The sequence below is a fragment of the Lates calcarifer genome, linkage group LG1 (genome assembly GCF_001640805.2).
Source record: "Lates calcarifer isolate ASB-BC8 linkage group LG1, TLL_Latcal_v3, whole genome shotgun sequence".
Lineage (NCBI taxonomy): Eukaryota > Metazoa > Chordata > Actinopteri > Centropomidae > Lates > Lates calcarifer.
The window spans coordinates 25336145-25363224 of NC_066833.1; the positions used below are offsets into that span (position 1 = coordinate 25336145).

A 27080-nucleotide genomic window follows, 5' to 3' on the forward strand; every position below is an offset into this window, starting at 1 on the left:
ACCTCAGTCTGTGACTGCTGTTCCCTCTATCCTCTCATTTCTGTCAACCTCCCAGCAAAGCTTCAGTCTGAGGTTGCGGGGATAAGGAATGAGTGAATTAATCACTGTGTGTCAGTAAGTCACCACATAGCTGTCTCTTGTGGGCGTTGCTGTCTAAAATGTGGAATGTTCGAGGAAGTACAGAAATTGTAGCAAATTACAGAAGTTTAACTTTGTGATAAATATATATACCAATTACCCTAAGAAGTATTTATTTCATCTGGAATGTTATTTGTCATGTTCTTTGCTGATACACTCATCAACAGATCACTACAACCTCTGAAATCTTCCTTTGTTCTTTTTACTGATGTAACTGTTAATGGATAAATACATTGGTAATCATCTTCCCAAACACTTTATGACTGATATAGACATGAATAAAGACAGCACAAGAAAACAAGGGTAACTTTTCCTCCAGTCACCTGCCAAAGCTGAAGTAAATTAATTAAATATGCTGCATTATTCAAATTCTTGTCTTAGCTTCATTTGTCATTTGAGACACACACACTTGCTTTTAAATAAAAGTGCCTTCTGTGTCTCATGCCTCTTTGAGTTTGTCTCAATACCACCAACTGACAAAATACAACACACACTGAAAATACACCCCACCCTTACTGTAGCACTTTCCATCCCATTGGTCCAATACTTTAATCCAGATTTACGGTCACTGTCTCCTTGTATGGTTGCCCAGTATACAGATTTCCTGCTTTGTGATTCTGGCTTTCAGAAATCGATTTGCGGCTGACCTCTTTGTCCGCTGCATCACTTCAGTAACAATGGCACCTCTAGATAATCAATGAGAGGCCGCTAATCCTCTGCTGAAAATTTATAGGTTCAGTCGAGATGAGAGGTCGCGCCCCCACATTGATGACCGCTTACTGCAGCAGACTCAGAGTATTTGCTGTGTTTGTCTTGTCTACTCAATGAAACCAAGTCATCCTCACATCCAAGAAGGTGACATTGAGTTGAGTATAAAAGGCAGGGAATACCAGGAAGATACATTACAACTGTTATCAAGCAGAGATGTATAACTGCATGACAAGTACAAGAATAATGTAAATAATGTATTGATAAGTGTTATTATCAATTTCATATTATTCCCATAAAATATCTCTCCTGTTCCATTATCAGGGTAAATAACAAACATACCCTGTGCCTTAACAGTTAACACAAACAGATACATAGCGACTTTTACCTCTGCATCTACCTAAGAGCCATGACCTTCCAACTCTCTCTGTTTTGACCTTTGACTATCAATTAAAAAGCAAAACATCTTGTGTTACACTTTCAATGACAACTGAGAAATGTCAGAAATAAGATGTACCAGAGCATAATGTGGCATAAAAATTAGCAATGCACAATCCAAAACAAATAAATAACTGATTTGAGGGATGTCGCCTACTACTTATCTCTCATTACGGGTCTGGACACACAATTAGCAGCCAGCCAAGCACCGTCATAAGCCCATTCATTAAATCAGTTGCACAATCAGTTTAAATGTTTGCCACTGTTCTATTCAACTCACCGAGCTCCCCTTCCTAATTGGAGGGGTCGCTGGGCGCCTGGTGAGGGCAGCCCTGAGCCCCCTCCCTGCCAGCCGACGCCCGGCCGTCCTGCTGCCTTCAGGGTACCAAGAAAGGTCGCATCCTTCAGCAATCAGCAGGTACGACCATGGCCAGTCATGAAAGGGAAGATCACCGCGGGGACGCAGCGCTGAGATTTCAGCTCAGAACGAGAGGAGGCTACACCCTACTCGTTTTGCTGCTATAAAGCCAATAATCCAGCTTTAAGTTCTGTCTTCAGTGTGCGAGAAAACATCCAAAAGTCCCGAAGGTGTCGGTGAGCGCAGCGACCCATCGTTCGTGTCAACAACACTGCAACAACAAGAAGTGCTCCTCAACCAAGGAGTGCAACCTGCTAAGCTACTTTAGAACTCGGCTAAAGGGTTTAAGACACACATACACACACACACATACACACACACACAAACCCTGACCAGACTCAGCTTAACAATGACCGTTAATCCAGTGTGTGTGTGTGTGTGTGTGTGTGTGTGTGTGTGTGTGTTGTGTGTGTTGTTTGGGCTCACCACCTGTGTTTTGATTGCTGTAAACAATGTATCTAGACTGCTGATTATCTCACCATATCCCAATGGCAAAAGGGTTTACAATGATGTCAAGTAAAAAATCTCTCTTGTTAAGATAAGATAAGATAAGATAAAATCCTTTATTAGTCCCACAATGGGGAAATTTACAGATCAGGAGGATGAAAAGTGATCATTTTCTAAAGAAAAGAGAGAAAGCAGTTGGGCAATGTTAATATATATATAGTATGAGATGATAAACATTTGGTAGAGATTTTGCTTTAATGCTTACGCTAGCAATCCATTTAATTATCTCTGGTTGTATTTCTGTGTCATTGTGACTCAGGTTCCAGTAATATAAGACATGTATGACATTCCAGAATAACATGACAAAACATTACATATACTCATATAGATGATTTTATCGATTTTTCCAACCCCTAATAGATGATTATTTTGTCCAAGTCACTATCCTAACAACAAGATACATTACTCATGTTATTTAGAAGGTATGAGGCCCAAGTTGAAGGTCACCTGAGTTACATGTAATTACAGTTTTAGTAGCCTTAACTTCAAAACAAGCTCTGAACAAAAAGAAACTAGACAATCTTTAGAACTTCAGTTTCCACAGGGGAGAGGCAAAAGTCTGTTTGTGTGTATGGGATTACCTCTGGGTTAAGTGAGTTAGGTTTAGGGAGCTATGAAAAGTGCAACTCCCCATGGAGTACAGCTCAAAGGTGCTAAACCAAAGAAAGAAAAACTCAACTAACACACCACTGACCTGCAATCCAAACACGCAACCACAAACTGAACTTCCAGCTGTCCACCTGTTTCAACACAAATCAGAATATGATGCCAGTGCCTACGCTGACACTGCAGGTGCTCGACGCTTATGTAAATTTTTTGCACTTCCTTTTGGTAAATAGGGAGTTAATACCAAAAAAGACAAAGATGTTTATTACAGATAATAGAAATAAAATACCTGTTATGTTTTGGGTTGAAAGAACTGGGGAAAATGTAAAGGTTCAACAACATACAGTAGCAGATGCTGGTGGATCACCAGAACTTCTTGTGATTCTAAGTCGAGTTCTATGTAAAATTGTGACTTGACAAGTTTCCATTCAGTCTTGGGAGGATTTTTGTCAATTTGCCCTGAGATTAACTGGAAAAGGTTCAAACCCTTCTTGAAAGAGTAATTAGTGAGCCTCTTTAAAGGATTTCTACTCATTGCTTTGGCTGACTAATGTACTAATCCTCATAGCAGGAACCCACACTGTAAAAAAAAATATCCACATTTACTTACATTTAAATCAACATTATTCAACTATTTTACCTTGAAATAACAGCTTCAAAGTCATTTGATGGTACACTGACTTGGAATAGGGAGAATGGCACACCTGTGGGTTGAGTTCATGATGCTCCGCGAGAAGTGCACAATGCCTTACAGCTTTCCGTCTCACACAGAAGAAGCTAGCTCGGTATTTTCATTTATCAACCCCTTCGATGAGTTATGTGCTTGTTGCCTGGGCAATTGATAAGCTTTATTTTCTGTACATGAGCTGTTAACATCTAGGGGTACAATGCTTCCTGTACATAGTTATATAGTGTTGATTTAATCTCACTTGTCTAATACTTTCTAAACTGAGGAAAATGACTGGGAGATTTTACTTACTTCTACTAACTTACTTCAGGAATGTTCTTGTATTACTGGAAATACTGTATGTGGAGTAATATTGTATGTGCACCTTCCGACATGTTTGATGTTAATCCTGACTTAATCTGTACGTTTCTTTTTATTTACTTTTTTTTTTTTTTTTTTTGCATTTATCTTTGAACAATCACTTCGATTGCTAGGAATGCCCAACAGTACTGTTCAATGCTTGCCATTACAGCTCTCTGTTTACACCTCTAACCTATATAGCAACATGGTATATGGCAATGTTGATAGGTAATGCTCTAGCTCTAACTGCCAACAAAGTAAAACCAAGACTGTTGAAACCCTCTTGAGCTGAATCCAACAATGCTGCATAAATATGCAAGTTTTCCTATGTTGAGCTATTTAGCTGGTTTAGGTGTAATGCAAGTACCCAACAGAAACTCTTCCAAGATAAAACTCTTCTCAAAATGTTTGTCTTGATCAAACCAATAAATGCCAAACCACTCCATGAGCAGTGATGCCCTTCAGCATTAGCTATAAGGTGTATGGTTCATGGTTTTAAAAATGTGAGAGTGTATTTTGACTTAATATACCTCTTTCTGTTGTCTCTCCAACTCCTTCATGCGGATCTCTCTGGCCTCTGCCCTGGCTGCCCTCTTTGCTGCCAGCCTGGCCTCGGCCTAAGGGGGGAGGATAAAGAAAGAAATAGAAATACAGAGAGAAAGAAAATAGAAAAAGAGAAGTGAGACAGCAGCTAATTTAGTGGGGCTCAAATGGCACATGTGTAAACATCTGCAAATGCTGAAAATGCATGCGACCAGAGGTCCAGTTCCTTGAAAGAGTTTTTATGAGACATGATATTTATAACACACTTTTAGGAGGTAAACACAACAGATTTTAAATTGCCAGCTGTCAAATCACAAAGAACATATGATCTATATAAATGGTGCAGTGTTGTACACATTACAAAGTAATGTCTAAAAATCAAGTTATGCAACAAAGATCATATCGCAGTGTCATTTTCATCTTCACAGACTTACACTGCAGTATGACATACTACACTGTATTTTAAGTGATGAAGTAGTGTCTTTAAACACACAATATCATGTGTCCTTTAATCTCTGAATACATCTGCTGAATCGTATTTAGGAGTATGCAATCTCATGAGAATCTTCAGATATGCAGTCACAACAGTGTGTAAATATGTGTTAGTATTTATATGTCTGTGTTTGAGGGCATTGCCTTTGCTCCACTCAGCACTCAGGCAAGAGCAGGGCCTTTTCCTTAAAAGGACCTCTCTCAGAGCGTGTACTGTACGTGTGTGTGTTTCAGAGTGTGTGTAAGCATTTCCTTCCTCTAACTTTGTGGTAGACAGTATGTGAGCAGCTTGTTCGCCTCTAGGTGGGGTCACAGTAATCCCTCCTACCATTGCTCTAATGCGTTTCCCCAATGTCAGTCATCATGACTGAGCAACAGGAAGACACAGACAAAGAAAAGAGTCAGTTTCAAAGGAAAGCATGTTCACAGACTATTAAGACAAAAAAGAAACTAAAGGAATCTGTTCAATCTCCAGAACACTAACAATAGGAATGTTTTCAAAAAAGTAGGACAACTTGGCTGGCTTTCAACTCTCTTTTTGCCATTTTACTTCTTGCTAAAGGAGACTAAAGTACCAGAAATAATATGGCTGCATGTTTCTATCTAAGTTCTCTCTTCTACATAAATCAGTTGGTCCATGTTTTCACATTTTATTTTCACACTTAAAGAACCACTACAGCCTTTTAAAAACCACAAAATGGTGATACAGCCTTAAAATAATCTCATGACACTGCAATGGAATTTTGCCATAAAGTTAACCCATAATAAAGTCCAACCCTCTTATTAGAAACACTTCTCATAAATGCATTACAGTGAACAACACCACTGTTCCCACAATGACCAAAAAGTTGAACAGCAGTTTCAGTCTATACACTGGGTGTAACAAGAAGTTGCAGTACACCAATGCAAAGATATGTCTGAGATAAGATTTTTTTTTAAAACTCACAAATACTGATTATGGTATCTGTGGCCTAACCAGTGCTGACTTTTTGAGGCAGATACTAATAACAATATTTGGAACATAAAATATCACATACGGTATTTTACAATTTCTTCTTACTTACTAACCCCCATACACACCAATACCAATGTATCTATAATAAGTTAATACCAGTCAATAAATCAGCCTAGCTTTACTGGAATCACACCTAGAAAATCCCTAAAAAAATCAGTAAGCCTCTTGTAAATATGTCACAATAGTATTTATATGTGTGCACGTGAACACTCTGATATGGCAGAACCCCTAACTTTTAGTGCCATCAAGTAATAGCTGATTGGTATGTCTACATCCTGTGAAGTAGAGTGCTTCATCACGCAGCATCATGCAATGCTACATCACAGTATGGTGTGGCCACAAGTACAACAAACCACACCTCATCACACCACAGACTTGAACCGTTCAACCCATAGAGGACGGTGCAGCAATAGTTTTTGTCCATACAAGATTTAGTGTGTAGTTTCTCTTTATGTTACAGTTGCAGAACTGAAGTTACGTGCTATGAAGTCTGCAGAATGATTCAGGTAATGCCCATCTGCCTGACTCTGCTGTAAAGAGCTGCCAGAGATGAAGAAATGGGAGGCAGTGGCCTAAAATGTTAGAACAGCAGGCTTGTTGCTGCATCAGTAGAGATACCTTTTACCCTGCAGAAAAACTGTGTGTGCTAGAAACATTCTGCTTGTGAATGTGCGTGAATGGCTACCAGGACACTGCTTAAAAAAGACACTGTTGTCAGGGTTATATAAAAACACAAAAATAATAAAATATTTGAACTTAAAAGTCACAAAAAGCTCTTCAAAATAGTTACCCGATGAAGGAGATATTTCAGAAATACTCTTTTCTGATTGCTGTTCTCTCTGCGGCTCACTGATGGCTTAAATGGTATTTCCTCCAAGTCAATGATTACGCATTGTACTTCGGATACTTAACATTTTTGTCCTTGGCTTGGAGAGAGAAAAAAAGCTCTTAAAATCTAATGCTCTGCCTGTGCTGATGCATCTGCACTCAAGTCTATATATAATGTCACTCGCTTAAACCACATTTTATCTTCCATGAACCAAGGGGAGCCAAAGTTGCAGTGTTAGAGGAGTAACATGACATCAGACGTTTGCCCTCCAGCAACATAAATACAGCTCTTGAAAGCCTCCATTAACATGGCCACTTTGCTCTGAGGATGGAGCACTAGCACACACTTACCCCATCTAACAACAAGCTCAGAAGGGTTAAGAGCTTTAACTCAAACAGCTGGTTATTTGTCACAAGTTTGCATTAAGTATATAAAACCAGCTATACAAACTTCATTCAGATGAGATGCAAGAGCAATAATAGACTTATGAGATCGTCATTCATCAGTTTGGGGTGGAAATGATTCCGCTGTCTGCTGCTTTTAATTTAGGTGTCAGATGCGTGGGATATATAGTACCACATGCAATGAGCCAGGTGAAAAATTATTCAGAATACAATGCAAAACCAACAAAGCATAATTATAAAGCCACTATGTGAAGAAATGTGGGCTGTGCTACTGTATAGGATAATATCTGAAGTAAGGTTCTTAAATACAATCAGTGTATTTGGACCTGATAAAGTTAGCCCTTCATGTATTCTTGGAGAACAGCAATCCAGGTTGGGGAGGGAAAGTACACTGGCTTATCAATCTTCCATGCTTTTAAATAAGTACCAACAAATGTATTATATTTTGGGGTGGGCAACATATTACATTGGTGCATTGGTCATTGGTTCAGAACTACAGAAGTCATGTCAGAAATAAAAACCAAGATGCCCAGCATGATTGGTGCCAAACACAATGTAAAGCCATTGAAGTGTGAAAAGTGAGCATGCTAATAAAGTCAATTTACTGTAATTTGAAAAGACCTTCCTGCCTCCTACATCACATACAGTATGTAAACTGTCTGTATCTGCACTGGTAATTTCAGAACTAAATGTCGGAATGTAGCAGCCACTCAAAATCCTCTCGAAAGCTGTGAATGATCATCTTTTACACATTACTACTTCCCTTTTTCTGTCTTGCAGTTGTCAAAATACACCATGTCAGTCATTGTAAATGAGTGGAATCCTGGATCAACTGCTGGATCAACACCAGGTTGTATATAAATTAATTTATATTGTTTGTGACTCTAGCTAGAAAGATGCACCTAACTAGGCCGGAAGACGGAGTCACACGTCTTCTTTCCTCCTCCTTTACGGCTATTTATAATGACCTACATGGACTTGGGTTCAAAACTGTTCTAATTTAGCACCATTTCAATAGGGTGACTGTTCTCCAGAGAGCCAATGAGCTAGTTCATTACTAAAATGGAGGCTCTAACAAGATGTATCACTTGGACATAACCTTTGAAATGGTTTACATGCTGACAAAAGTAGAAAAAAAAGCAAAACGGTTTAAGGGAAGAATCATTTCAACCATTTTGTGTAAAGGTGGATTATGTAACATAGTGCATGTTCTCCTTCCTCCCTAGCCTGACTTGCATTTATCAAGCAAGAGTTATGTGATGAAGCCAAAAATGCCATGTCACATTTTATTATTACTTTCAAAATGGTCAACTTCAAAAGCCAGTAGAACTATTTGAAAATATCCAATTTTCTGCAAACATCCTTGTGCCATCAGGATTATTTGAAAGATGCTTTAATCACACATATTGATGGCTGAAAATTGCACTTTGCATCCTACATAGTGCGTGCAACATACTGAGATGACTGTAGAGGACAGCTGTATTGGCCTGGCTTCTATCAACCTGATCCCCTGTGTCTCCTGACAATCTCTAAGGGCACCAAGCCCTCGAGTGCCAGCTCTCCACCAAGCTTATTTCCCACGCCCTCAATGCCAGCATTCAGCAACCAAAATGGACGGGTATTTTAATGACCATGCGTGCTGACAGGGTGGACAAAGACAGCAAACAGAAATAACTCAGATTTCTGACCAACTGGGGGTTTCACACTGTATAAAATGAGGTGGGGCCATTAAGTGCATTCACACAGTTTGCTTACTATCCAGTTGAGGGTGATGACGTCTGATTGTGGGGGGGGGGGGAAAAAAGTTTGGTTCCTCTTTGCAAAACCTTGTAATTCTCCCAGATGCTGCTTAAAAGGGAGTGGCTGTGAAAAAGCTCAGCTCATTCTACTGCAGACATGAGTCAACTGAACGGATGTCTTTTTTTCACAAGGGTAGATTAGTGGATATATATGAAACCTTTGTTCCAAAACCCTTAAAAACCTTTATCCCCTGTTAAAGAGGAATAAATACATTTTTAACTGTTTACATGGTTTTTATCTGCAGATGGAGTTTGCCCAGTTATCATGGAAATGGAGCTGTTGACTTGCAACATCTTCATTCATTCATTATCTATACTGCTCATCCATAAGGGTCGCAGGGTAGCTGGAGTCTATCCCAGCTGACACTGGGCAAGAGGCAGGGTACACCCTGGACAGATCGCCAGTCCATCACAGGGCCAACATATATAGACACACAACCACTCACACTCACATTCACATTCCTGTGGACAATTTTGAGTCACCAGTTAACCTTACTTGCATGTGTTTGGACTATGGGAGGAAGCCAGAGTACCCAGAAAGAACCCACACAGGCACAGGGAGAACATGCAAACTCCACATAGAACCCAGAACCTTCTTGCTGTGAGGCAACAGTGCTAACCACTGCACAGCCGTGCCACCCATCAGTAACATCTCGCCTGTGTTAATTTAAGGTAATTTAAAGTTTATTTTTGATTTTCATAGTCTGAAAAAGCAATTCCCACTCAAGGTCCACTTACTAGAAAAAATACATTGGCGAATGGCTCCTCACAATCTTTATTAAAGTCATTGTCAACTGATAGTATTAGTCTTACCAATGCACTCCAAACTACTACTACTCCTACTTTTTACACCCTAAAAACATGTAGTAGTGTCTGCAGGTCCTCTAATCTGTCTACATATGGCCCCAACAACTTCTAACAATAAGTTAGGCATATGTAGCCTGTGAGGCGAAAGCCAGGGCTGAATCTCCACTGTACTGCTCGCAGCTGCTTGTTAAAGACCCCCTCCAATGAAAACCAAAAGTTTTTAATATCATTAACATGTTCATATGGGATTTTTTAATTGATACATGACACCATGCCTGAGTATTTCTACCTTGGGACTGCAGTATACCAGTGAGAACACACACATTTAAACAGCCTGGGTTTCATATGACACACACCTAAGGAACTGATCTGATCACCTTGCGGGGTGGGGCAAAAGAAACTTGAAACACGAGTTTGCATTAGCACAATCATGAATACTGTGTCAGCCAATGCCAGTTACAGCCAACATAAGATCTCACTCACTATCCTGATATACCTGCTAGTTGCAGATTTTGGGGTGCAACATTTGTAAATCCAGAATTTATCCTTTTTTTTTTTATTATGTCAAAAAAACAATGGTAAACAATATATTGATCATACCAGAGTATGTTTACATATTTTAAATGTCTGGAAGGGAACTTTAACCTACTTTCTTTGACTATATACTGTTGACTATTGACTGTATCAAAAACACTGACCTGTGCTCTGTCTTTTAGATGGTTTTTGCATTTACTATATAACTGCTTAAGGAACTCCTGCTGCTGTTCCTCCTGCCTCCACTCACACAGTCGTGCAAGTCGACCTCAGGCTGCACCAGACACACACTGGAACAGCTGTAGAGCTCTCAGCACTGTAAACAAACTGGTTAGCAACTGTGCAGGCTACTTCAGGCCAGAAATAAAATAAATAGTATGCTTCAGACAGTTCTAAAAATAAAACAACTGAAGCCGCTGGGGTTTTAGCAGTAAAATGCAATGCAGCCAGAGAAGCCATACCTCAAAGATTTCCCCAAACTTTAGGATTTACCAAGTGGTCTAATGCTCTGCCCTGACAATACATTCATTATTTATCAATCAAGAGAGTAACTTATGGAAAGAAGGAAATCATCAGCCATCCATTCAAAAAGTTCTTCTATATTATATAGATATTTCGGTTGATGTAACCCACATGGTTCAAAGTGGTTATACGCTGTGGGGCCCTTTTTGTTTTTCCTTGTGGATGTAATAGGAACCTTCTAGTAGCCTGGACATGGTGCTTCAGGCAACAATAGTTTATGTTGCAACTCTCACTGCCACTGAAACATAATAGGAGCAAGCAAAACCTTACAGGAAGTTACACAATTTTGTCCTGTGAGCAATGAATAACAGGAGATCAGTTGCAGAGAGGAATTTCTGTGACATGTTTATTTCCAAAAGATAATTTATTTCTCCATGCTGTTTTCATGGAGTCACACAGATTCAATTGAGCACAGGCCCACTCCTTGCCTCTGAGCAGTGACACCCAAGTAGGAGAGGGTTACATGTCTTGCTCCTGGGCACAATGACAGAGTTTGGCGAGGAGAGACTGTGACAGGTTGTGACTTAAAGAAGCGGTCCACTGGTTTTGCACTACCAGTAATTGCAAAATTTTAATAAAAAAATGGTCTGTTCCCCAAACCACCCCTTCATGTAGCAGCTTGTGTTCTGCGCAACACTCTGGTGCAGGCCTACAGGGTAGTGAGTGGAACTCTTACCTTCCTACCGTCCATGCCTTGATAAAACCCTACACTCTTGCCCCACCATTGTACTCATATGTCTCAATGCAACTGACCATACTAAGTGGTTGCTCATCTCGATCAAAGCTTTTCTATTCTAGCCCCAAAATGGTGGAATGAGCTTTCCACTGTAGCCAGGGCAGAATCACTGCCCACCTTTCAGACTACACCTCAACACGACACCCTATGCATGCAGTTCCATCTCATTCCTTATGAATAAAACCTCTAAACACTTGTACCATACATAGCTTTCTGAACATGCTTTTAGCTATTTATTTTCGAGGGATCCACTTCTAATTTTTGATAAAAATCAGCTCTCCTTTCTCCTGAGTTTGAATGCACTTACTGTAAGTTCCACTAGATGTGAGCAAAAACTAATGGGAGCATAATCAGTCTAATAGCCTTGGTATTGTGGGTACAACAGGCTGGTGGCAGTTGGCTGCATGTAGATCATGTAATAATGGACAAACATTTAACAGACTAACCGTACCTGAATTTTGAGTAGATTACAAGTTTATTCTAATTCAATTAATTCTTATACTAAAAACTGAAATAAAATAGTATTTATAATTGTCATAATCTTGCAGCATGCACATATCATTGCTTTATAACATGGGTTGGCTTGCAGTGAGGAGTGGGACCTGCACTACATCTAAAATGGTGCCCCCCCCCCCAAAAGGTGAGAGACCAGAGAGCAAGGGGTAACAATTATGGCAGAAAAGCAAAATTATGCAATCAAATAAAATAAATAAGTAAAAACCCAAACTGTCAGTTTAACGAGAGCTGAAACATTTAGTCAATTAAGATTAGTTGAGAGATGAAATTAACAACTATTTTGATCACTGATTAATCATTTAAGTAATTTAAAACGGAGAAAAATTCATTGGCTCCGTATATGTTTGCAGCATATGTTTGCTGAGTTTTCTACAGTGATTACCGTGATATAGAACAAGACATTTGAAAAGATAGATTTGAATAGTTAGATGGCTGAAATAAGGTCTGTGGTTAACAGAAGTTCAGGTCATTTTCCCATCAGCTTCTAGAACATAAAATACATCAGTAAATACCCCACTTGTGAGTTGAAGGCTTAGCGGTGGCGAGGTTCAAGTAATGCAACCATGGTGTAGTTGAATCATAGCCTTGCATTAGCTTTTCACTTCTGGCAATTGCAATCAGGCTTCAAAAATTTAAGTACTGTTCATTTGTGAAGATTATCATGTGGAACAAAACTTTTAAGTATCATAAACTTTTGTTGGTCACAGAGCTTATTTTCTGAAATAATTCAAAAGCCAATGAAAAAAATCCCATTGGATTTGTGCTGAGTGGATCAGTATGATACCAAGTTCTGGGCTGGCCTACAAAAAAATGTCATCCCTGCAGTATTCTATAAGTACAGCATACCTGGCAGTAGCATCCCATTGCTGTTTTAGTCACATGGGAACATGTTTTAATCAAGAAATGTCCTGAATTTGTGTTTGAATCATATGTCTTACTCTGGTCCTACTTGCTTGTAGCATCATCACTGCTTGGTCACTCTGCTTTGCCATTAAACTGATACCTGATAACTGATAACTGTGACACCTGCATTCAATTCCCACCAAGTCCCACCCCCCCACTGTTCCCTAAGCTTTGGAAGAAAACTCAACAGTGGTGAATAAACAGGAAAGAGTTTGTGATAACAATCTGAATGGGCTGTGCATGTGATGATGTCATCAAGAGGAAGCTGACACACACAGAGCCTCCACTTCCTTTTAAGGAGACACGAGTTTGGCAAGCCAAGCCAAACTGAAGCCAGTGGTTTGTGTATATACACACACATCAGGAAATACACAAGTGATTGTTTAGATCATTAATGCTTGTACCTAAGTACTTCATGGCATAATGGGTGTGCACTGGAAAATGTCAGTCTGCTCAAGCCAAAATCTGAGTGGCACAGCTGTTTGATTCACCTAAAATGGATGCGTAGGAAACTCTAAATGCCCTCTTTAGAGGTGCAGCACATTTAAACATCTAAATGAACTTTAACTTGGACGGGATATAGTTACAAAACCTCACTGTTTATTTAGTGAAGATTTGACCTGTTTGCTGTCATTGGGTACATGTGTGCTGCTGGTTCCCTGTATTAAAGATCAACTTGGCTGAGACTGCATGAGGGACTGTGGCTTGCTGGCTTGTTCCCTAGATGACTCAAAGAATGAAAAGGGGATTGTGTGGTGGGCTTCCGCTTCTTTGCCGTCAAGCCCCAGACTAATCTGCTCTAAATACTCAATTCTCTTCAACGCTTCGCTGAGCTTCTGACAGCCACCCAGCACCGACCTGGTGACTTAATCCCCAGTTTAGATTGTCTTCTCAAACTCATGCAAACAAAACAGGCTATCATAAGAAACGTAAAGAGCTACTGTGGACTGAGAACCAATGACAAAGAATCACAGGTCTGGTACTTTTAAGTGGAGCTAAACATTAGAGAAATCCTATAATTCATATGATCTTGTGGGAATATCATCAAAGTAATTCTTCATTAAATCCTTTGTCTGTCCAATCTGTAACAAATTCTGGCCCATTCTGACCACACCATATCTGTAAAAGGCCAGTCCTAGCTGATAACATCAACACAGTCACACAGGTTCAATCAGTTAATAGCTCAATTCAAGAGAAACCATTCCCTGAGCACTCACACTGCAGATGCGTGTCATTACAACCTGACCATTCCATAAACCCAAATAAGGTTTACGATGTTCAGTTAACAGTGGGGCCTATAGGGATGGAGACATTGGCTGGTCTGTCAGTCCATTTAATGCTTTGGTCTTTGATCAATCTGATTTCACAACTAGCAAAGTTGCACACTTGAGATTTGAACTCAAGTCACAGTAGTGATGATTTTAGACTGCACTTGGGCTTAACAACTGAAACGTGACTCTGCTTGAGACTTCACCCTAAAGACTTTTCTTCAGACTTCAGTGTTTTTGCTTCTTAGTCTTTCATCCCAAAGGCTTTAACAAGAATAATGAACTTCAATGAATGAAGTTTCACTCACCCTTGCTGACACATTAAGCAAAATCTCTGAATGCTGTACATCCAGCTGTTTTAACAGAGCTCAATGGGGCAGTTTTGACAGCTGGAAGACTCAGAGCAAACAAAAGCTCTCTCCAGTATTAAAATTGGTTGGATCATGTCTTAAAAGCTGGATAAGATCCTGAAATATGGTTTTATGGGTCTCAACCATGCTTGGCTATGCAACATGTCTGTGTGACAAGGACCCACATGTGGACCAGGTCAGATTTTTACGAGGTATATTTGTTCTATGATACCATCTGAAGCTGCTCTATTATCAACAAAGCATGGTTGTAAATGTCTTTTACATAAATTGCATCTATATAACGGGATTCTCTACGTGAAGAAGTGTGTGTGTGTGTGTGTGTGTGTGTGTGCATGTGGTGTGTGTGGTAATAAATAACCTTGACAATAATTTATTTTTCAAAAAAAATATATATCACTTGTTTTGATTTCCAACACATGGGACACATTTAGGAACATAACTCTTCAGCTACTAGTCAATGTTTTTCAAGGGTGCTGTCCAGTTAAATTTAACAGCATTCACAGGCCAAGTATGTGCTCACAAACAGACTCGGCTAGATCTACACTGTGACACATCTGGGTGTGTGTTCGGTGCAATGCACTACTGGAACTAAATCTTTACCAGAAGCTTTCAGGAAAGTAAGAGTTCGCCTTTGGCCAAATTCTATGACTGTTATCACTAATGTGATAATCATTACTTGGTACATTGCGTTTCAAGGTAACTACACTGTCTGTAAATACTCAGTGCTGCTAGTCTCACACTAGACTGCTGTTGTACATTTATATAGATATTTATATATTTAATATTTAATCCATACTGCTGCTGCTAAAATCGCCATACACCCCAAAATCCTACTGTACATATCTAATATTTCTATTTAGATATATTTATTCATATTCTGCTTACAAAATTTTTGCATAAATACTGCACTGAAACTGTAAAAAACTGAGGCCTATGCAAACAAAATATCATTCTGTATACACTTGCTGCATACTGAATGACAATAAAAGTCTGTCTAAGTCTAAGTCTAAGTCTACACAAGCTGAATGATAGCTCTCCAGTGAACAAAATGGTTTATAATCAGAGCTCTCATTTTATCTAATCATCAAGAATGTTTTTGTACTAGTATATTATTATTTGGATATTTTTGAGTGAGAGATTAACATTTGTTCTTCACTGATTCCATATCAACTTGTCACCTAGCAATAATCATTTCCAGTGATATGACTGTCCTGTTGTACACAAAAATGTACGCATTAGATACCATAATGTGTCGTATGGAGGAACATGAAAGGTGGTAAGTGGGTGCATGAAAATGTTAGCATTAGTTAAATTACTAAATCAGTTGCTAAATAGTGGGCTTACCAACTCAGTCCATAGGTTTAATGTATCTGGGCTAAAACAGATTACAGAAACCTGCTGTAAACTTGGAAACTAATTTGATATGTTTGGATTATTCAGTTCAGATTATTCAGAAATGATGTACTGTCAAACTAAAATAATCCTTTTTGTGCATTTTTGTCAAAATTTCTAAATATTAGTCATTATTTGCACACAGCCATAGAGACAATTCAATAATGGAAATCAAATCTGATTGTTTAGAGATGTGTGGTTGTACTGCATAGCAAATCAGAAAAAATAAATAAATACCACTGACCATTTAAAGGCCCAAAACAAGCACAACAGCAAGATCCAGCATGTGGGTATTTGATTAATCCTTTCAGACAAACTGTTTGTCCTCAGAGCTTTATGATAAACCAGTTGGTTAATAATCACTGAAACCAAAAGCTGCAACTGGCCTGCTCAGTGGTGTTAACAACACAGCTGACTTGTTTAATAAACATCAATAGATATTTTTTCCTGGAACCAAAAGACTCTACAACCAAACAAGCAAAGAAAGTGAGAAAAGCTTTGTGCAATACTTTAAACTGTACCCGCTTATCATGCAAACTGCTTATTTCTGCATTTCTTGCTTACACTAAAAATTAAAGCTGTACTAGGCAACATAACATTGTATAGAAGTTATAACAATATGTCACTGTGTTGTTTCATGGCTATAATCTGTTGGTGTTGCAAACTTTCAATAAATTCTGGCATTGGCTTCATTTTCTGGCTGCACTTTTTGTTTTTCCTTGGGTGTCCTTGGAATTGAGAATTACTGGCCTTAAACTGATAGTGGTTCTCTACAGATGGGTCTTGTTTACACTGGTAAAAGCTACTATTAGCCACACTCTCTTTGAGGAGTTTGATAACTGTGTCACTGCTTGGAATTCACAAGATAGGTTGCTTATGCTTAGTCAGTACTGCAGGCTGAGGCTGCTGCTGATAGGCAGTTACTGTGTTTTTTTTTTTTTTTTTAAAGACCCTATGCATCCATGATAAACGCAGTGACCAGGTGAGAGTGAGAGTGTACAGACTGTACACTGCCGTCAGCCTTTTTGCAGGTCAGGACAAATGGAACTTTTCCACAGCAGACATTTAGACTTGCCATAATAATAAAAGCACAGGTGTTAATGATGGCTCCGCTCTATTCAAGTCTCCCTGTAAGGTATGGCAGTGCAACAGTGAGTAAACATGAACAATATCAGGACCTTGAAACTGAAGCAGCTGCATGGAAAACAATCATCATTCATTTTATTAGTGACACCAAAGCTTGCCTACTGAAACACAACTGAATCACAGTGTCTGCTGTGAAAAAACTACTGTTGCATTTTCACATTGTTATTAGTTCATTAGGTCTAGAGAGAAATTAGATTGTAAAGTATGTCCCTTAGCTTACCTCAATTTGTCATAAAACAGGACTAAATTTTACACAGTCGGATGAAACTGATGGATGACATGTAATGCTGCAGAACAGGTCAGATTAACTGTATTAAATGTCATCTTCCATTATAAAAATCAAAACCTGAATAATGATTTCCACAGTCAATCATTGTAATGTAGCAACAGCTTAAACACAAACCCTGCCCAACTTTTTCACATTCTGAACCATTTAAAAGTTGTGAGGCTTATCTACAGCGTGCCATCCCTGCACTGCCGTACAAATGAATGTTTACAACTGGATCCAAACTGTTTGACAGATGAAGGAAACCAACTCCCTAAAATACAGCATTATTAACACTCTGGTATTTGGTGGTGATATTCTTTCCTGCTGTGTGGTCTTGTCCCATTTGGTCCACTGTTAGTCAGGTTTACAGTATTAGCAGTTTCAGTAGAGAAATGTACAGCAATGTGATACCAATGGACCAAAACTTTTCACAACCCTTTCTACTGTACAGACTAACTTGCTGAAACAATGCCTATCAATTCCATGCAGAATGTCCATTTTAATGCAGACGGGATAGCCAGTTGGTGAGCCACAGCCCCCTCCTCCTCCTCCACTCCCATCCCCCACCCACAGACCCAATCTAAAACTGGGGTGCAGCAACAGCTGATCTTTCAGGAGCATCTATTTTTAAAACTCTTTTTCAGAATGGGCCAACTCATCAGGGCTGACATACCATCCTGTCACTGGACTGCCAGTGAGGGACTTGACCCCTAGGCTACTTAAAGGCACAGACTTTCTCTTTGTTGCACAGATGTGACAGAAAACTTGCATCAATTACTGCTTTATTGTTGGGAGTTGTGGCTCACTACCACACAAGGATTCATCCATCAAAGGGGATCTCCTATTTGAAGATATTGTGTATTTCCTGCTGCTGCAGACTGACTGTGCCAGAGCTCTGTCAAACTCCTAATCTCCTCAAACCTCAGCCAGGTGACATTCCTGCCACTCCCAATACATTACAACAAGAAATTATTACCAGCTAGAGGAATGTGCAACCTCAGACACACTACTGCAATGTAAACAGTCAGCTAAGCAGCTAAGAGAAGATAACATTCAGACAGCCAGACCTCTGCAGCGTTTAACACTGTTAACATGGCCATTGGCAGCTATGTGATGACTATAGAGCATGTGCATGTCAGTTAAAAGTAATATGCAAATTTGCTGAAACATCCGGGTTGGGTTAGCACAGACCCGACTTCCTCCCAACTGAAGCAAGCTTGGCAAAACTGCTCACCACCTCACAACAAGCAAATCACAAATTGTGCTGGGTAACAGGCAGCAGAATCTACACGGAAAAATATCGAATTACATTTTTGGCAGGGAAAAATAATAAATATAACATTCATTGTTCAGTATTTCACAAATACGATTCAAAGACAGAAGCAAAATGTTGCTTCACTGTGTTAAAGGTCTGGTTTTGTCTTGTTTTTTTGTAATCAGTTACTTTGAGATAACACTGAAATGTTTTACACCTCAGGGACACAAGCGCAGACAAAAGCGTGCACTGTTTCACACTTCATACAGGGTGACTTAACTTCCAAAGACACACTAGGCATCATACCTGCCACAAAACATCAATTTATCCTACACTAGACTCATCATAATAAAGAGATTAGAAGCCTTGAAACAGTGTAAACGTGTCACAACATGACTTCACCACCTGTTAGAAACAACAGAGTGCTGCTGCTGCCAACTCCAGACTTGCATTATTGAAGGGGTAGCCTGATAATTCCTGCAGGTTAGCACATGAAAGGCTTATCCTTTAGTACAGTAAACCATTTTAATCTGCTGTGGGTCATGTTTTTGAGTCTGTCATGCAGTCTGGAGCATAAATGGATCTTTCTGTACAGTAAAACAATGATTATAATAACCAAAATTAAATGTATGTAAAACATCCAAGTAATTTATTTGACAACCTCATCTTATCAAGGAGGATACTAACCGGCTAGATCACATCTAGAAGATAAAATCTAATTTTCTTTGCACAATGAATTCACTGATGTATTTGTTTGATTACGTTTATATCAATTGGCTAGGGCTGTTTTTCTTTCCTATTTTCACATATCAGAAAAACACTACATGTCTGGAAGCAATCTAGTCTGTGCAAGTTACTTTATTGTCCCATGGATGCGCGCCCGTTCACAGGAAAGCTTTTCTTCTTCACCCTGTGAATTAAATGCTTTCGTCGTACAAGGTCTAAGGCGTTGGATAAACGAGCCAACCAAAAAAGAGATTTCGAAACACACCTTACTTGCAGCCATGTTACCATGCAATGTTAAAATATTTTTACCTATTGTATATCAAGCATGTTTAAAGTCTCTACAACTTAATTTTCATACGGTATCAACAGCACCAGGAGTTGTCTGAAAGGTATTAAATCACTCTGTAAACTGGTATTCTTACTATTTGTTTATTATTTTATTATCATTTGCTTACGAGTTTCTTTTTTTCTTTTTTTTATAGAAAAAAATATCGGCACTAGCCGTCAAGAAACATGTAAGTGTTGGGGTCATATGTTCCACAGGGTTGTGAAATATGGGTCTTTGGGGCGGCTGAGGTGAAAGACTACTTCAAGGGCTTCTCCGTCACTCATTTAAGACCTTACAAGATGGGGTTTAATCGACGTTTGACAATTTTTCCGCTCACCTCTCTCGCTATGAGATTTAGGGCATCATCCTCTGCCGTCGACCTCTCCTTCTTGGTAGATCTTTTCCGTCCTGTGCCTTGAGTCCCCATGTTTTCTCAGAGCAGTTATCCACTCGCCGTAGATAAAGTCACTCTCGCGGTCAAACAGCGTACCGAATAATCCCAACAGAGCGGTAGCTGTGGCTAGTGGGTCTCATGTGTCGCTAAAATGTCAAGCTAAACGCGACGAGGAGAGACAAACCGTGGCTGGTCTCGTTCACAACATGGGTCATTGCCATACATCCGTTTTGACACTTCTTCCTGTAACGACGCACGAACTCGCGACGAAGTCTGGCTCAAACTGTGTCAGTGACTACCAGCATCTGCCCCACGTGCGTTTCTGGTGCGTTTACAATCGTATTCAGTCAGAGACGTTCACTGCAGCTCCACACTGTCCTATTAAACCGCGTTCATCCCCCTCTGTCACTGTATGACAATAAAACAATCACCGACACAAAAAAGAAACATCAATTGTAGAACAAAACTACAATTAAAATGTTTGATAACTGTTTTATTTTTTATCTTAACAGCTACATGACTCTACTACCTGACGAATTCACAGAGTCGAACCTGTCACATTCACGAACTTCAAAGCCTGTACTCAGTCAAGCTGCTTTCACGTGTTGTCGGATATACAGCTTACTGTAAAGTAACACAGGTCATGTCGACAATGACTCGCAATGGAAAAGGAGGAAAAACGAAGTTCTTCATCAAACGATACTTCCTACAAAGTAATGAATAATTTCTACCCTTCCATTGAACTTTTAAGATTAAGATTTGACCTCGAGAGCAATGAACGTTTTTCTTAAGGTGATATTGATACGACCTGCTCTTACACACATTTGTAATGGTAACAATTCATTGAATGATTAAATAGCAAAACCACAGCAATGCCTGCTATAGGTCATAATAGTAATATTGCTGTGGTGCAGAACACAAAACTAAACCTAACTGTCAATATATATATATATATATATATATATCATATTCTATTGTCTCTGTGTCAGTGTTTACTGGAAAAGTTGTAATGTCCATAAAATGCTATGACAAAGTATGGTAAAAAAAAAAAAGAAAGAAAAAAGGTTAAAGTTGTTTTAGGTGTAGGCTAACTATATGGTGCTATATAAAACATCATCAATGCCATTGCCATGAATAGCTTATTATTTTTGGCAAATGAATTAATACTACAGTGTGTGCACTTGTCTGTGATCTCTACAGAGAGTGTGTCCAGAAAGGATCTTTTTTGAAAACTGAAGTCAATGTAGGCATGTTCAAAGTCTACATTTCATAATACAAGCTTCATGTCTGCTCTTAATAGTTTTACAATTCCAATTAGCTACATGTCAGTTGCCTGTAAGTTTTTCACTTCACCTCCAACAAAGTGGAACAAGGGAAATGACTGATCAAAGTGTGAATCAGTTTTTTTCTCAACATCTGACATACACAATGAGTGTGTGAAATTTCAGGGTCAGGATTTTACGCAGACCATTTGAATGCAGCATCAACCTCTGGACTGGGACTCCATACATGTTCAGGGGCTCAGTTTCAACCAGAAACCTCATGGGCTATCACACTCTCTCACACTCCCTCTGCTATTTTTACTGATGACCAACTAGCTCTAAAAACAGTCTTGTGTTTCTTAAAGAGACAGACAAGACCCTAGTTTAGAATGGCTTCATACTGGCAGTCAAACACAATGTAGATCCCATAATCTTGATGTAATAGTACAGTGTAGTGTGTCTAGAATAGCCAGGGATGAGTTTATATAATGACCTCATGAGATATATTGATATCTTGTGGTATCATTTGGAACTCCTATGGTGTATAGAAACTTTTCCTGTGATATTTTTACAGTCATTAAAGTCTAATGTCATACCAATACTGTCAAGTCAAGGAATGTGGGGTTCAGGAACATACACATGCGGTTTACCTATTGTTCACTGGGTTATGTTTCTTATTTTTTCATAATTTATACATAATTTTCTTAGTTTTGTAACAGGAACACAACTTTTTTTATTTAGATGAGGCTGAATCACACATGACCATAACAGGACACATGTTATAGCTTTTATACAGTTAAACATATTATATTATGACTAATATATTGTGGTTGGTGAATAATTCTATTTAGCACTTGTGGTGCTTATAGGGGCGATTGTAGTTTTCTACAAATCGTTAAATAATTGTTAGGAATTCCTATGATTTTTGTTGGAAAATCATAAAATAAATAAGTAAATAAATAAATAAAAATCACAAAAGAAAATTAAAGAATGGGTTTAATCTGTGACTGTGAGGCCTGATGCTTTACTGTTACAGCAAGGCTGTAATATATGCAATGCTGCCCCCATGTGGTGATACAGTGTCATGCAAAGAGACATGCAGGAATAAACCAAGCCAACTGCAGCCTGTGTAAATCCCTGTGTAGCCCATGATACACAGTATGCATATGAATAAAGGGAAATTACTTCTGTGTGTAAATTCTATTCTCCATAAATAAATAATTAGCGGTATATGTTGATACAGGGAATTAATGCTGAGATCATGCTGTGTGAAGTAATGCTTGTTTGAAAATGACTTGTTTTTCATTATGAGATGTTTGAAAGTGTATTAGAAAGACTCAGACCACAGCTTCTGTTTGTATCTGTAATGTAACATTTGAATTAAAATTGCTGAGTAGAAGGGAAACGACACCAAACTTTGGAAAAGGACCAAAATTTCCCATAACCTTTTCAGTTTCTGTTTGCATATTCAGAAATCTAGTTTAGTGCCACTAACAAGAAATATGACAAACAACTTTACTGTTAAAATCATCATGTGTGGGGTGTGATGAGTAGAAATAGTTAAGAATGCATATGATTGTTAGCTTACAATTGGCTGGAAAGTTTTATGGCTCAGTTGTGGGTTTATACAAGGAAGTGAAAATATGTTGTGTGCTTTCTACAAGTTAAGACTGGACTTTGGTTTTACTTCTATTTTCTTTTACAACAAGGTGAGGAAGCTGGCACAGTAACAGACTCTTACAGCAAAGAAGAAGCATTAACCCCTCTGTACAGTTTGGAGTAGCTATTTTTTCTTAACAGGGGAATAAACTCCTACAGGATCAGGACTAAAGGACTTTGCTGGACTCTCTCTATCTTGTCCACCTGCGTCGTCGTGCTGTTTCCAGTTAAATATATCTTTTCATGGGGGAGAATCTCCCAAGGGCGCCAGGAGGACCTCAGGCTCCGCAGTGACACTTCACGTAGACCGGTGCAGACCCTCAGGGTTAAGATGGTACTTCTGGGAAGTTCTGGTGTGGGAAAGTCAAGTTTGGCGCTGCGATTTGGCAAAGATGAGTTCAGGAGTACAACACCTACTGTAGGCTGTGAGTTCATGATGGTTGAAGTTGTGGACAGAAGTGGTTCAATCACACATCACATTTATTAACACTGAAAAGTCCTGATAGTTAAGTTAAAGATTTACCTTGAAGAAATTGTTTGACATTTTGTGAAATGTGCTTATGTGCTCTTTTATGGAGACTAGTTATTGAGTTATTAGTAGCTAACGTGGCTTTATCCAAAGGTAAAACAAAATCCACCTTTTTAGCACCTCCAAATTTATTAGTCAACATGCTATCTCATTTATTTAGTCTGTACAAAAATTTTGAGTTGTGGTTTTACAGAAATTTATGTGCTTGATTATTTTTTGGCTAAGCACAGTGGCCATTTATATTCTTAATTTTTGTACAATTAAACAAACCAAAAACAGCATGTTAGCTAATAAAGCATGTTTGCTTTAAAGGTGTAGATGCTAAGCTAGGCTAATCGTCTCTGGGCTGTAGCTCTGTAGGCCTAAATAACATACATACATGAGAGTGAATCATACATACATAACTCCAGTGAAGTATTTTGTAAAATGTCAAACTTTAATGTTATCAAAAGTAATGTAATTCATCATAGTTTGATCTAGTTGTGACATGCCACATACCTCCTGATGTGCTGATGCCCAAAAATGGCAAATATGATCTAGTCAGGACACATTTCTAAAGACTCACTGGAGAATAAATTGATCTCCTCTATTGTCATTTTGCCATCTGCCCCTCCAGGTGCCTACCTTACCCGGGTGGTGCATCTGAGTGACGTTACTCTTCGCTTTGAGATATGGGACACGGCAGGGCAAGAAAAATACCACAGTGTCACTCCGCTTTACTACAGGGGAGCCCATGCTGCACTCTTGGTCTATGATATCAGCAAAAGGGTAAAATGAACAAACACATGGACACAGAAATGACTAACCTTGGCTTATCTTGGCCAGTGTATGTACCACTGCGTAATACTTATGTATGCTTGTGTCACAACAGGAAACATTTATCAGAGCTCAAGTGTGGCTCAAAGAGCTTGAGAAACAGTACACCCCAGGATCTACTGTCATGTGGCTGGTGGGCAACAAGGGAGATCTCGCTCAGGATAGGCAAGTCTCAGTGCAGGTACAGACATAAAATATGATAGCTTAATACAGTCAATTCTCACTTAGTATAGTCAACAAACAATTTCTGAGTTCTTTGTCATCATACAGGAAGGACAGGCTCTGGCCAATGACAGGGATTTATCCTTTACAGAGACATCAGCCCTGGCAGGGGATCAAGTTAGTGAGTTGCTGCTAGCTATAGGTAAGTAAATGTGTTATAGAATTTACAAAAAAGCTGTTTTGGGACTCATTGAGTTCGGCCTCCCATGTTTGCTCATAAGCTGTGTTTTGCCCCAGTAAGTCCCACCAATCAAATGCTTTCAAATAATATAGACCATAAAGGTTAAGATTATTGTTAAGGTCTCCTGATCTTACAAAGGAAACCTTTGGGAACAAAGGTCCCAAGTTTAAAGACGGGCCACACATTTACCACTAGTGGGCAGTAGATACCAAAGCAAATGTAGACTACTTCATTGTAACTGTCAATCTGACATGTGTTGGCAGTTAAAAAATTATAAAATACTGTCTAAGTCTATCCAATGTGCCAGTTTTCTTTCACTGCATAAACACTTGGCCTCTAAAATGTTTGCATGTTCCTGTATAATACAACTGTGAATGTGATATCTTTGGTAACAGAACTATGATTCAGCCCACAGAGTGTACAAGTGTATTGGAGCACAGCAGGGACGTCTGTCAGAGTGGCGGGAGGCACCACTTGTTGATCTGCACCATAGAGACACATTCACTCCTTTTGCATCCTGCTGCAAAGTCGGGCCCTAACCTCTGTGACTGTCGGTCCTATTACTGCCTGTCTCATTTCTCTGTTTGTCTTAGTAATTTTAAAGCTGTGCCAGGTAACACTTTGGTCAGCTGTGGCCATCTGCCTTTTTTTTAAATATTACACATCACTGTATTTATCCTGTACTGTACATTTTGGTGAAAAGATTAATCACATTTCAGGTTGTTTTACTCCACATTAATTGAGGCTTTAAGTTATTATGCTAAGGGTTATACCCTACATGTATTGTAGACTGTACCCTATAAATCCTGTCAGTCTCTGTCCATGCCAGATACTGAAATGACACCAATTACCCCCATGCAGTGTATCTACAAAAGTATTTTTTACTGTATTTAACTGTCTAAATTTTGCATGGATTTTCACTGTGCAACAATAGACAGACAGGATTTCATTTTAACCTGAGTGGGTGGGTACTGTAAGTACCAAAAAAAAAGCTTAACCTGCAAAATACTATGGCTCGAAAAAAAAAAAAAGAAAAAAAAGAGATACAACACGTTAAAAAGCACACAATTAATGTCTCCATTTTTAATGTGCTGCACCAGTTCTTCTGTATATGCTCCATAGACCAGGAAGTGTTGCTGTTGTGTGCTTTGTTACGTGTGCTTAAATGTATTTTTTTTTTTCTCTGGCATAAAGATGTGTAAATCTGCTGTAGATAAAACTAATTTTGCATGATAAGAAAAATCATAAATAACACATTTGTCCTCCTGAAGCTCCCATACTAAGAGATTTTTCTCAGTCACTTGCTCTTGGCAGAATATCCTCTCATGTTTTCATTTTTCTGTGCAGTATGGCTCCAAGCGTGGCACTTTTTACTTACTTAGTGACTTAAAACATGTCTGAAATCTTAGATGATAAATTGTCATTGAAAAGGGCCTTTATTGCACTGATTGGAACCAAGCTTCTGTGGGGCCAGGGGGGCTGCTGGTCCTTGTTTGGATCAAATGCCTCACAGAAACAAAGGCACTCCTCTTGCCTCATGAGAAGATGAAATGCAGTAAGAATAAAATAGAGATGGTTTGGTTGTTATTATGAGTATATAAATCTTGAGAAAATAAAAACTCGTAGTTCTGCAGTCTCAGATTTTGCGGATGTTGTGTAAACCTCTTGAATGCGCTCAATCAAAGCTATGAATAGAATTAAAATAAAAACAATAAAGAACTGGAGCCTGTTAATCATTTAAAACATAAATAAGGTCACTGATGACCTATTATTGACTAAATTGAATAGAAACTTTTTTGGTACACAAAAGTTATGAAGTGCTTTACAGTGATATCACAAGCCTTTGGCACACAAAGGGATTGGAAAGCAAAGCTAAACACGAAAATTGCTTTAAGACTAACTGCACCCTGGATAATAATCCTGCTTGGATTCTACTGCTTGTTACATGTTCTGCCATAACCTCTGCATTACAGCCAAGACAAGGAACAGCTGTGCAATGTAGTGATGAGGGCCATGCAACTGACAGGTTTGGCTGAGTTAGCAGCAACAAGCTGATGTGCTGGCATATTTACTGTCAACTGATTACCATTAGCTGGGGGTTTGCTGATGATTTTTACGCATGTTTATTAATTAGATTAATATGTCTGAATTTCAGTATGACATGATTGTTGAAAATAAAGTAATGTCAAGTTTTAGCTACTAGTCTTTAGTTAGCCTCAGCCTGTCTCACAATGACTGTTTCTTCGTAGGGAATATATATATTTTTGATAATTAGAATAAGGTACTTGGTCAAAACTTTACATACATAAAAGGACAGAAAA

General features: G+C 38.9%; 2 protein-coding genes across 14 annotated transcripts in view; one reads left to right on the plus strand and one right to left on the minus strand.

Moving 5' to 3' along the window:
• The window catches only part of lrrfip1a (leucine rich repeat (in FLII) interacting protein 1a), a 45286-nt gene extending 24607 nt beyond the window's left edge, over nucleotides 1–20679 (minus strand). For 7 of the 13 annotated variants that reach the window (XM_018678635.2, XM_051072858.1, XM_051072860.1 and 4 more), the window contains exons 1-2: nucleotides 20034–20675; nucleotides 4373–4459 (exon numbers count right to left, since the gene is read on the minus strand). In XM_018678635.2, the coding sequence (XP_018534151.1) occupies nucleotides 4373–4459; nucleotides 20034–20123 (177 nt within the window). In that variant the 5' untranslated portion in view covers nucleotides 20124–20675. Of the gene's footprint in view, nucleotides 1–4372; nucleotides 4460–20033 lie in introns of all 13 variants that reach the window. The other 6 variants (XM_051072839.1, XM_051072863.1, XM_051072834.1 and 3 more) reach the window with 4 other exon arrangements.
• Nucleotides 20680–22941: 2262 nt separating this feature from the next.
• Nucleotides 22942–26483, plus strand: LOC108884627 (ras-related protein Rab-17). Its single transcript, XM_018678634.2, has 5 exons — nucleotides 22942–23436; nucleotides 24157–24308; nucleotides 24412–24537; nucleotides 24627–24720; nucleotides 25168–26483. The coding sequence occupies exons 1-5, from the start codon at nucleotides 23343–23345 to the stop codon at nucleotides 25296–25298; spliced, it is 597 nt and encodes a 198-aa protein (XP_018534150.1). The 5' UTR covers nucleotides 22942–23342; the 3' UTR covers nucleotides 25299–26483.
• The last annotated feature ends 597 nt before the right edge of the window (nucleotides 26484–27080 follow it).

Bases quoted from the DNA above. Each gene is read 5' to 3' on its own strand.
- LOC108884627 (XM_018678634.2), top strand. From the start codon at position 23,343: ATGGTACTTCTGGGAAGTTCTGGTGTGGGAAAGTCAAGTTTGGCGCTG. The intron at 23,437-24,156 runs GTGAGTTCATGA...CTGCCCCTCCAG, and splicing joins TACAACACCTACTGTAGGCT to GTGCCTACCTTACCCGGGTG. The intron at 24,721-25,167 runs GTAAGTAAATGT...ACTATGATTCAG, and splicing joins TGAGTTGCTGCTAGCTATAG to CCCACAGAGTGTACAAGTGT.